The sequence below is a fragment of the Lathamus discolor genome, chromosome 1 (assembly GCF_037157495.1).
Source record: "Lathamus discolor isolate bLatDis1 chromosome 1, bLatDis1.hap1, whole genome shotgun sequence".
Taxonomy (NCBI): domain Eukaryota; kingdom Metazoa; phylum Chordata; class Aves; order Psittaciformes; family Psittacidae; genus Lathamus; species Lathamus discolor.
Genome location: NC_088884.1, coordinates 155,759,945 through 155,772,131, shown reverse-complemented (window position 1 = coordinate 155,772,131; position 12,187 = coordinate 155,759,945). Strand labels below are relative to the sequence as shown.

Below are 12,187 nucleotides of genomic sequence, written 5' to 3'. Positions count from 1 at the left end.
CTTACTTTCTAGCTGCTAAAACTTCAGGAGAGAGTGCTTAATGATGTTGTGATATGTCTGCTTGGAGATGAAGATCCAAGAGTGAGACATGTAGCTGCAGCCTCATTAGTGAGGTATATATGGCTTTTTTTTATTCTTTCCTTTAAAAAAAGAAGTTTAGGAAGGTAATTCTGTGTTACTGTGTACCTGTAACTAAAATAATCCCTTGGTGGTTTTATATTTTTGTTTAAATGAGGGATGGGAGAACATGCATCATTCTGAATCATCAGGCAATTGTACTTGGCTCTTTATTAGCTTTGCAATTATATTTAACTGTATTACATTCTGAGGGTCACTTTCAACTTCGTTTTCTGCATGCTGAAGTGATTCGAGTAGTATCCTGACAGTAGTTGTTGGGCTTAAGCTGTTGCAGTTCTACCGAGTTGTTCGAACTCCTATTGTACTTCCCACATGGTTATAAGTGGTGTAGCTTAAAACTTTCATGCTAACTGGTGATAATAAAGTAGCTAATCTTGTTTAACAAGCTGCTGTTTGCTGTACCCTACTACAGTTAGAATTGCTGCATCAAATAGTGAGTATTAGTTGGTAGTTTATTGATGTGAATTCAGGGGCTTAATTTTTATGTTTAAAGAACTTGGGAGTATCTAATACTGGATTTCTGGAATATTTTATCGTTAGAGGAGTCTCTTCCCTATTTTTTCAGATTATTAATCATTGTGTAATTCCTAATAACAAATAAAGGACAATGAAGCCTTAAAAATTCTGCCACTTAAAAGCCTTGATATTGCAGAAACAGCTCAGTAGAGAAGTAATTGAGTGTTGCATCATAGTTAGCATTTGTTGCTTTTATTCATGGACTCGATTTTTTTGAAATGGAGTTATATTATCTGATTGGTAACAAGTTGGAATTTTTCCATATCGTCAGGCTGACTTAGTGACAGCACATGTGTTAAGGTTGGAAAAGACTTAACTGCCTAAGAATGTTGCTCCAAGCTTGCAGAAGCCCCTTGAAACATCCTGTGTGAGCGTTCAGTTGAAGTACTGGCAGTGAAATGTCTACAGAAAATGTCTACTGTACCTTTTTTGTTGTTGTCCAAGTTGAAATGTTTTTTCAAGGAGAACAGGGTCTTGTATGTTTAAGGTTCACTGCATAGAAATCAGGTGGTGAAGAACTGGCCTTTTCAGGTAGAAATTAGGTTTTAGTTGACGCAGATATCCATGGGGAAAGCATCTGGGGAAACAGGGAAACACAGAGAGAAATACTCTAGCGAAGGGGTCATTGCAGTGTGTATAGGTAGGTGTGTTTATAAATGCTTGATTTTTTTTTTTTTTTTTAACTACCATATGTTGGGTAGTTGGTGCCCCTTGGCTAAAATGAAGACCCGTTTTTAAGCTACGTTATACAATATCAGTTTTAGTAACAGCTTTTGTAATCTGATGCCCAGTTGGTGTGTGCACCTTTCTGAACTGTATGTTAAATGTATTTTAAATTGTATATTAAATAATTTCTGATTAGTACTTTTTGATAATTATCTTTAAGGCTTGTTCCAAAGCTGTTTTATAACTGTGATCAAGGACAGGCTGATCCAGTTGTGGCAGTAGCAAGAGACCAAAGCAGTGTCTACCTGAAGCTACTAATGCATGAAACACAGCCTCCATCTCACTTTGCAGTGAGCACCATCACCAGGTATGTTACATGTCTTGGCTTGCCCTAAAAGGAACATGGACCCAAATTTCAATTTGTAGTGCCTAGAAGCATAGTTAAATCCTGAAAATCCATGTGCTTATGAATTCTTTTTCCAGTCTGTAGGAGCATCATGAAACAGACTCATGTTTAAAGAATAAACTGGTGTGTGAGTTACTAATAGTGTGCTCACATACTGGTCATAGGGAGTCATTGTTCTGTGAAAACTTTTATCTTCATCCTGAAGTCACCCTTATTTGTCCATTAAATTGCACAAGTGCAGCATTGCAAGCTAGTTCTATGTGAACATTGTTATCCTTTAGGTATGTTGGTTGATCCAGATTTCTAACTCTTCAAATCCTGTTCAATGATTGTGGTTGCAGAAGACTATACTGCCTGTATAACTTAAAAATAAATTCCGATAGTGTGATCTTGTTGCTGCTTTTTTGTAGCCAACTACACTTCCCTAAGCTCTTCTATTTAGATGTTCTTGTCTTATAGACAGTATGAGTTGCATATATTTATGGGGGCTCTTTGCCTCTATCAGCTTGTACAAGATTTTAAGTAGGTACCTTTTCTATACATGGTTTTGATTGTGTCACTTAAGATTTATCTACTATAGTATGGAAACAGAACTTTATGGACAGTGTTATTTCAGATGCAAAATAGTGGGGTTTTTTTCTACAACAATAATCCAAAGGTTGTGAACATGCAAAAATGTTACGTGGATTTGAGCAAGAGCAGACTGATGTTGAATTGGTGGTGATCTCTAGAGCACCTACTTAAGTATTGAGAGTCTGGTCTGCTGTTTCTGTTTGCTAATAAAAAGATTTGATTTATAAATTAAATGGCTTTTGCCAGTAGAGAAGCAAAAATATTAAAATAAGGTGGTATTTGGAGTGTTCTCAGATTTTGTATTTTATAAGCAGTCTATAAAAAAATAGTAATTTAAGCTGTAACTTTTGAGCTGTTTTTAAGTACATGTTTTAGTGGTGTAAATGTTTTCATTTCAGAACATATAGAGGTTACAACATGCTGCAAAGTCCAACTGATGTCACTATGGAAAACAATCTTTCAAGGGTTATTGCAGCAATTTCCCATGCATTGACAATATCCACTACAAGAGCACTTACGGTGAGTTTTATTAGTTGTTATATCAGCTGACTTTTTCTTTTCTTTCTCACTTGCTTTATTTTTTATTGCTTCCTGGCTATATTTGTACCTGCATCTTTGGTACTGTGGCAGCAGCAATGCTAATATATTTAATTCTCGCTCTTCAGATACTTTGTTGTTGCAAACTCTTCCAGTGATGAAACTGATTCAGTTCTTGGTGTTAACTTTTCAGTTTGGCTGCTGTGAAGCTTTGTGTCTTCTCTCCACAACATTTCCAGTCTGCACCTGGAGTATGGGATGGCACTGTGGGTATGTTAGCAGATAAGGACTTTATAAGGAAGAGTATGACATCAGGCTGCTTTTAAAAATACTGAGTGTCAGCATTTTTTCATCTCTGGAATCACAGCACATATCACAGGGGTTGGCTGCAGCCAGTGTAATAGATAGATACATATGGTCAGTATCTATCAAAATAAGTAATAGGAAAAAATTCCATGCTCTTGAAAAATGTGTATCTTCAGGATATTGTCTTGTAGTATCTCTCTAAAATCAGAACGTGATCATTTTCACCTTGATCTCATGTTTATGTTGAAGAATAGTTGTCAAGAAAGTTGCTTCATAGTTCCTTTTATAACTGTAAAAGTATCAGATGCTTTCTGTATTTGGCGCACTGAATGGGAACAGCAAATGAGATAGCCAATACTTACGTGTTATGTATTTAATACATGATAGCCCCAAAATACTTAGATTCTGAAGGGTCTTGCCTCTGATTATCAATGTGCTGAGTCGTATGAACTGTAAAGGTAGCTACTGAAGGTGTGCATGTGCAGAGCTGTTTGGTTTTTAAATAGATTTAACATAATTTCTGTCAATTTTTTTCACTGTTGTCATGTCTCTATTATTTTATTTTTCTGGTATCCTGAAACTCCATTGCAAAATATGATCTTTTTTTAAAATAAAACCCCAAAATCCAACAGCTGTCCCTCAGCTGCTGTTCTTGTTGGGGTGTCCTTTTTTCCCTTACTGGCCATAAGTGTAGCATACTCTCCATATGAATTCTAAAAGATGTCTTGTGAGCTATAGGTCCAGTTTTAACAACTGAAGTAGGTTAGGATGTGAGCAGTGCTTAGCTGGAAAACAAAATCAATGAAGAATTGCAACAACACGTCTTCTGCACTATCCAGCCTAAAAAATCTTGATTTTTAAGATGCATCAGTGATGCAATGACAGCCTTTGATCTTTCCTCTAATTGTTTCTTTACAGATTTTTGGCCCATGTCTGTACTAATTTAGATTGTAACTTTGTGGAATGAGACACATTATATAATTCTTCGTAATAACAATATAATAACATGGATAATAACATAAGAATTTTGTCAGAATCCTTTTCTGTCTTAAGAATTCACAATATTTGAACTGTTGCATTCCAACTGTGTACAGCTCAACATGGATTAAGTCACAGGTTTTGAACTTCATAGCAAATAACACTCACATATGAAAATATATATTAAAAAAGGAAGGCACTGTAATTACCTGTGTAGCTTTGTCAAAATAATAGCTCTACTTAGTGTAAATTCATTTTCTGAGATTGCTCTAAGTGTGTTAGATCAGAGTGACCACATTGGAGGTTAATTTTTTTGACCAAAAGAGAAAGAAATCTCTTTATTTAGAGGTTGCGTGAGATCCTTTCCTGAAAGAAAGTTAGTAATATTGAGCAAGACTTACAGCTTTGAAATGATGCGTGTAACTCGTATAGTATTCTGACAAACATCTTATTACACTGCAATACGATAGCTTGTGTCTTCCATCTTTAACTTGCCTATGTGGAAGTCTTGCCAACTTGGAGGTAGTTCAGGACCATACTGGTTAGCAATGAAACACAGAATTCTTTTGTTCATCAGTAGATGTCACTAGCAGCTTTGGTACTTGCTATGTAAAAAAAATAGTAGTGGCTCTTTAAGAAGACAAAGTATTGATGGGTCTCTGCTGTAGATTGTTAAGTCCTAGTTCAGTGTGTTTCTGTGGTTTACTCGACTGTTAGTTTTCATAAGATATTAAACTTACCGAAAGTGGGGAGAAAAAGGTCATGACATTCCAATATTAAACTTCCAGTGATTCCCAGCCAAGCCCTTCAGATGAAACTCAAAAGGGCTGCACCATTGGAATGGCCGGCATGGTCCTGTCTCTCCTTTCATCAGCATGGTTCCCACTGGACCTCTCTGCACATCAAGATGCTTTGATTTTGACTGGAAACTTGCTTGCAGGTAAGGCAGAACTAGAAAAGTATAATTGTCCTGATATTTTTACCATTAGCATTAGAAGGCCTGTATCTTACCCTGTTCTGATCTCACACAACAACATACTTGTAAGGTAGAACAGAAGAAATAAAGAAGAAACTTCTTGCACCCAGGATGTTTGAAAAGATACAGCCTCTAAGTTGCAAATTTCTTCTTAGTTGCCAAAGGGGACTATGCAGGGTGCTTGGGACAGGCTGGGTATGAAACGTTAACTTTCTTTGCTGTTTAGAACTACGCATCTACTGCTGGTTTTGAAAATGCAGGCTCTCTCTATTTGAATTTCTGCTCATATAGAGAGGATAACCATACATATCTCTAAAATTTTCTGATACTTAATTCCGAGGTTTTAATCTTATTTTTCTGTAAATAATGTGATTTATATTGCAGCAAGTGCTCCCAAGTGCTTAAAGAATCCCTGGAGTGCTGAAGATGATTCAAACCAAGGTGCTGCAAAGCAGGAGGAACCCTGGCCGGCTCTAGCAGATCGAACTCTTGTTACTTCAGTAGAACAGCTTTTTTCTCACCTACTGAAAGTCATTAACATCTGTGCACATGTAATGGATGATGTTGCTCCTGGCCCAGCAGTAAAGGTATGTATTAAAAATAAATTTTGTGATGTAAATACTGCTGTGATAAAGACCTCTTAATTTTAGAGTTAATATGGGTAACTGTCTCATCTCATACCTTGATAATATGACTCCATTATGGGTAGGAAAGCAAATAACATGAAAAGAGCACGCATATCATTCTTCCACGTAATGCGTTTTTCCTTAGTTCTGCAGTGTTTATAATATGACCTTAATTTTTGAACCTTTTATTCCTGCTGAATTCACCTGAAACATTAATTTGGTGAGGAGTGTATATAGCAAATGGAGTCAGCATCTGTTGCCTTTTGGCTTTGTTGGCTGGCTGTAATCCATTGGGCTCCTTTGGGGCTAAAAATGACTCTTCTGTCTTTTGAATATCCTGCAAAGTATCTTGACTTCTAAAACAGCTCCTGTGAGGTACTTCTGGCTTTGGGTTTTTGTTTTGGCTTGGGTTCTTTTGAGGCATCTACATTCTGAAATTTGCCTGGTGCCTGTAAAGCAGTGTTACTAGGATTAGTAATTTCTTCATATTTTGAAAATGTGAGAATATTTTTTGATGCTTGTCATGGTTTAAAACCCAGGCAGTAAAAGTAACTCTACGGCTGAAACCAGAACAGTGCTTTTTGTCTGGAATCAAAAGAAACTTTAGTCATTGAGTTTTGATTCCATCTCATTGACCTACACTGAAGTTCACAGCTAAAGTAGAGAATACAGTAAACTTCCTCCTTTTCACCCAGGAAATCCATGTCCTGAACCTGAGAGTTGAGACAATTTAATTGTCAGTCAAATAATGGGAAGTTTAAACAGAGGATGAACAAATACACTTATATTTGTGTAGAAAAAGAAAAGCTACTTGTGCATGTGAAATTAATCAAGCTTCTTTTACTCATAGGCAGCATTACCTTCTCTCACAAACCCACCTTCTCTTAGTCCAATTCGGAGGAAGGGGAAAGAGAGGGAGGCTGTTGAGCAGGCCTCTGTGCCAATGAGCCCTAAAAAGGGTGGTGAAGCAAGTCCGGGTAAGCATACTTACTCCTGTTAACCCTCCCACCTATCATCCTCACCTGAGTATGGTTACAGCATAGAGAGAAGAAATAAAACTGAGTAACTGGTTTTCTGAAGTTTTGGTTCAAAAGGCTGGCAGACTCACTGTCAGAAGTTCTTTTTCACTACTGCTTTTGCAGAAAAAGCAGCTGTAGGTGGGGGCTTCCTTACTGGTTTGGTTTTCAATAAAATTAACTGTGCTTTTCTGAAGCAAGGTACTGCTGAATCCTTTTACTTACTGCTTTTCTCAATCTACTCATCTATTGACTAAAATTAAGAAGTAATTTTTGCAAGTGTTTTACTAAGGAATATGAAATTTCCTCTGCACCTTTTGGCAGGAGTAGCTTCTGTTACTCCTGGAAACAAGATTCTGAATCTTGAGAACTTTGTTTTTCCTTTGTAATGAATGAAAGCAGTGGGTTTTAATTCTGTTTAATAAATTGTACTTGTACTCAATAGTAAGCTGCCTTGGTTAATTTTTGTTATCTCAGAGGGCTAGTTTCTTGGAATGCTAGTTCGCATTATACTTGTACAGCAGTTTAAAAATGTATTTGCAGTTAAAGTGTTTGCAGTTTAAAATCTGCATACAGACTGAAAAATTCGTACGGTCTAGTAATGTCTTGAGAGTCCTAGAGAAAGTATGTTGTGCTAATCTATGATATACTTTTAAGCTCCTAGGCAAACTGATGCTGCTGGGCCTGTTCCAGCAAGTAAATCATCTTCAGTAGGAAGCTTTTATCATCTTCCATCATATCTGAAGTTATACGATGTCTTGAAAGCAACCCATGCTAATTATAAGGTACTACATGATCTCAGATGCTTGAATTAAAATGTGGTTGGGCAATCACTTTATTTCTTTTAAACATGGCTCTGCTTGTATTGAGGCTCATTTGTTTGCCTGTGTGAACAGTTCATATACACACACACATGCAGACAAAATTACAACCACCAGGAATAAAAATAAACAGAAAACCCAAACAAATCCCTCTAAGCATTGCCACCCTATTCTTGTTTCTCTGCTGTCTAATGCTGGTACCAAATGACCCTTTGCTGGCTTGGCAGTGCCAGACAGATCCCAGTGTCTGTTTCTTTCTGCAGTTTATTCCAGGATCGGTAAGCTATTTCCTTATTAGTTCAGGTCACAGAAGATGCATTCCCTAGGGGCTTGGTGATCTGATTTATATGCTTCAGAGGGTGTATTTTTATTACACCTACTGTGTTTGAGAAATACATTATCCCTTCTCTGCTGCTTGTCAACATCCTAGGCCTTTCCAGGTGCTGTCATTTCTTCAAGCTAGAAGATCCTTTTTCTTAGTCAGAATGAAGTCTTATTTTCTAGCCATTCATAAGGGAGCCTAAGCTGTCAGTGGCATTAATCAAACCATGCTGAATTTTTAGGCTAAAGATCTTTTTGTGTCAGTGCCCACTTTTGTAATTTTTATCTCCTGAAGTAATGGTTAATAGAAAGTGTGATTTTGCTTTTTGGTACCAGGTTACTTTGGATCTCCAAAACAGTAATGAAAAGTTTGGATGTTTCTTACGGTCTGCCTTGGATGTTCTGTCTCAAATCTTGGAACTTGCTACTCTTCAAGACATTGGAAAGGTATGGGATCTGTGTGTTCTTTCTTTTGTAGTTAAGTTTTTCAGTATCTCTGTCCTTGTTGGGGAAAAACCACATATTGATTTTAAAATTGGTGCTGTTGTGAGAGACAGTAGTCCTAGAAGCGCTGCACTACCACAGTGTTTGGTAGAGTGCTGAAGCAGATTTTCCAGGTTAAATTGCTGTAGTTCAGAAGTGGCATAATCGTTTACTGTTTAAATTTCATGTGGAGGGTTTTTTTTACCAGGAAAATGGCTTGCCTTCAGTCATCCTTACTCTATTAATGCATTTAAATATACTCTTGTTAAATGTACAAAATATCAGAAAGCATACTGCTCCCGTTCCTCTCCTGTGTCTTTATATTTGTTCCTTAACTGTGGTGTTAGGCATTGCGGTGCTTTCAGATTAGGAGGCAGATCTTGCATTTTTTTTATTTCTTTACACACCCCCATGATTTCCCTTAAGTTATTGTACTTTTAGTTAGTAAAACAACCTGTGCTGTTGTCCAGTTTTCATAGTAATGCTGCATGTGATAAAGTAAAAAAAGCAACTAGGTTCACTTGTCTTCTGCTTTTCTAGTGTGTCGAAGAAATTTTGGGATACCTAAAATCGTGTTTCAACAGAGAGCCGACAATGGCAACAGTTTGTGTGCAGCAGGTAAGGAGGTAACTTTTTTGTGTGTTACTGGGAGGTTAATCCTGATGTCCTGAGGTTATCAATTGGACACTAAGACTTTGCACATTCCTTTAAAGTAATGTGAAGAAACTCTAGCCCAGGTGGAGCAAACAGAGCATGTTTTAATTCTTCATTACTTGTTCTGAAACTTGATATTGCCTGAATAATGTAATTTCTCTTGAACTGCTTCCAATTCAGAGAACTGCTTTAGCTAGTGCTCAGAAAACAACGTTGTTTCCTGCCTTCCCAAATATGTTCTGTAGGCAGTTAATTACATCAAAACCAAGGCAAATAAGGCAAAGAACTGCCTTACTGATGGCTTCCAGTTAAATGTTTGGGTTCAAGTCATCAAAGCTCAATTTTGGTGGGAGGTGAGTATTAGCAGACTATTGAGATGACACATAGAAATAGCTTAAGTTATGAAAACAATAATTTCTTTTTTTGGTGAGGTGTGGATTGTTTTTTCCCAGCTTTTCTGTCTTCTTTTATATACCTATATGATCCACAGTATGCAACTTTAACCTTTCCTCTTAAGTCCTTTGGGAAGATGAGGAGTCAGCTTGGTTTGTTTGTCCCTCCTTTTCCTGAAATGTTAACTTGTTTGTTTTTTTTTTTTCCCCTTCCAATTTTCTTCTCTAGTTGTTGAAAACACTGTTTGGGACAAATCTGGCTTCTCAGTATGATGGCTTGTCTTCAAACCCCAACAAAACTCAAGGCAAAGCTCAACGCTTAGGTTCTTCTAATTTGAGACCTGGTCTCTATCATTATTGCTTCATGGCACCATACACACATTTTACACAGGCCCTTGCCGATGCTAGTCTGAGGAACATGGTTCAGGCTGAGCAGGAACATGATGCTTCAGGGTAACTTTCTTCCCTTATGATATAATGTTAGCTTGAACTAGAATCTCTTTTTATTGTTTTTCATAAATGCAAGTATCATAGGGGAGCTAAGTAACTTGAAATTACAGTATTGTGTATTATTTCTCCTGTAGACTTAGGAAGAGTAATTTGTTTTGGTAGTGGCATCCTGAATGCAAGTGTATTGATGATCTCTAATGAGTTTTACAAATCAAAGCTAAATTGTTAAAATAGGTATTACTCAAGGTTTTTAAAAAGCGTAATAGTTTTAAATGCTTGTATTCAAAACTATTTAATTTGGTCATTAGAGCAAATAGCCTTAAAAGAAAGGCAGAGGATGGCTAAGCAAAGACCAGAAACTTTCTCTGCTACATGTTTGTCCACAAATTTATGTGATCTAATAAAAGTATACTGTAGGTTGTCTCTACTCTTTTCATTTTACGAAGAATCTTGAAACAGTCAAGTAGATAAAAGTTGGCATTGGTAAAAAAATATGCATCTAAGGAGAGTGTGTTTGTCTCCCCATTTTTTTCAACACTAATGGGTTTTTGTTTGTTTTTTATGACAGATGGTTTGATGTGCTGCAAAAAGTATCTACACAACTGAAAACTAGCATTACCAGTGCAGCAAAACATCGTGCTGATAAGGTACTTGTATCTGTGTACTCCTGAAAGTGCTGTACATTAGATTTAAAACATTTTGCCTCCTTTAAAACATAATTTGGTTTTGAACCAGAGACGTGTTCAGATGTTAGATTACTTTAAAATCTCTCTATTACAGAATGCTATTCACAATCACATTCGTTTATTTGAACCCCTTGTCATAAAAGCATTGAAACAATATACCACAACAACATCGGTACAGCTGCAGAGACAAGTTCTAGATTTGCTTGCTCAACTGGTTCAGCTACGAGTTAACTACTGTCTTCTGGATTCAGATCAGGTTGGTACCTCACCACTTGGGGAAACTCGTGGTACTGGTATCTCACCCATAGGCTTCATATTTACAGCAAAGGTACTTGCAGCAGTCCAATCATTGTACTATAGGTGAAAACAAAGACTTAAAGGAGGGCGAGATTCAAATTCTGCCCTCTTCCCACCCCCAGCCACAGAGAGCTTCACATTTCTGATTTCTCTGTTGTATGTAAATTACTTTCTAAGCTTTCCAACAACTATTTAAGAGCGGTTCATCAGATTGAGTTATTAAGAATAAGATGATATGGACAACACAATGTGGTGTTAAAACTTAATTTACAAATAGAAATACCATCTTTCTGTATTGAGAATGTGTGTGTTACATGACTGAGAAGGTTATACTTAACAATATACAGACTATAGGTAAAATGTGGCATAAATTCATGCAAACTATAATAAGCTCTAACATCAAGAAGGTTTTCAGTATCTTCTGTAACTGTAGAGGGAACACTTCATAAGTGTTAGAATGAACTGTATGTGATGTTCGGTGCCTGTCTTTTGCTCCTTCCAAAATATACACTTCTGTAATTGTCAGAATTATTCCAATGGAAATTAATGTCTCTGTATCTTTTGTACACTTTATTCTCTCTTTAGGTGTTTATTGGATTTGTCCTAAAGCAGTTTGAATACATTGAAGTGGGACAGTTCAGGTATGAAGTTAGCAAAGATCCTTTGAACACTATGTGTTTTAAACTGTCTGAAGCATGTAGTGATCAGTTATGCTGGTTGTTTCTGCCTAATGAGAAAGGGAAAGTTACCATCTGGGCAATGTGCTTGTATATTCCCCGGCTCCAGTGACAGCCCTTTCAGATGATTAGGGGCTGAAGAAATCAGGAAGTGTGTGTGTGGTGGGGGGCTAGAAATCTTAAGCTATGTTGTTCTGTTTCTCCATTTAGTATTGTAAAACCATTCTTTTGGGACCCCCAACAAGCTATGTTTTCTGGAATCAGCACTTCATTGCTAGGTTTCAGTTACTGAAGGAAGAGCTACTTCTTCCTATTGTGGAGTCTGTGTGAATCACTGTGCATTCTGATCACCTTGTACATTTTGTATAGTACGTAATAGATCATAAGCAATGCAATAGAGTTTTTACTGTCAGCTGTTTGTATTTTTTTTTCTGACACTTGAGTTTTTATGGACAGATGAGGGGTTTTTTCTGGTCTGTGGATCTCCTACAGTAATAATCCTATGTGTGTCATGTGCATTAGGTAGTGTGTTACAAAACTAGTAACTGTGTACCTGCAGACTGTAATGGTCACAGCTTGAAAGAAATCCCTTGGGGAATAAAAACCCCAACATAATAAAGAGCAATGTACAAAAATTATAGAAATACAATATGAAAATAGAACAACAC

At 36.9% G+C, this 12,187-nt stretch overlaps 1 protein-coding gene across 2 annotated transcripts in view; it reads left to right on the top strand.

Moving 5' to 3' along the window:
- Positions 1-12,187, top strand: part of HTT (huntingtin) — an 82,702-nt gene that overhangs the window by 30,370 nt on the left and 40,145 nt on the right. The window contains exons 21-34 of one of the 2 annotated variants that reach the window (XM_065660237.1): positions 13-113; positions 1,541-1,687; positions 2,698-2,818; positions 3,030-3,106; positions 4,909-5,060; positions 5,481-5,683; positions 6,573-6,699; positions 7,396-7,523; positions 8,217-8,327; positions 8,904-8,981; positions 9,639-9,862; positions 10,428-10,506; positions 10,640-10,801; positions 11,428-11,483. In XM_065660237.1, coding sequence (XP_065516309.1) covers positions 13-113; positions 1,541-1,687; positions 2,698-2,818; positions 3,030-3,106; positions 4,909-5,060; positions 5,481-5,683; positions 6,573-6,699; positions 7,396-7,523; positions 8,217-8,327; positions 8,904-8,981; positions 9,639-9,862; positions 10,428-10,506; positions 10,640-10,801; positions 11,428-11,483 — 1,766 coding nt within the window. The remainder of the gene's footprint in view (positions 1-12; positions 114-1,540; positions 1,688-2,697; positions 2,819-3,029; positions 3,107-4,908; positions 5,061-5,480; positions 5,684-6,572; positions 6,700-7,395; positions 7,524-8,216; positions 8,328-8,903; positions 8,982-9,638; positions 9,863-10,427; positions 10,507-10,639; positions 10,802-11,427; positions 11,484-12,187) is intronic. The other variant, XM_065660247.1, reaches the window with a different exon arrangement.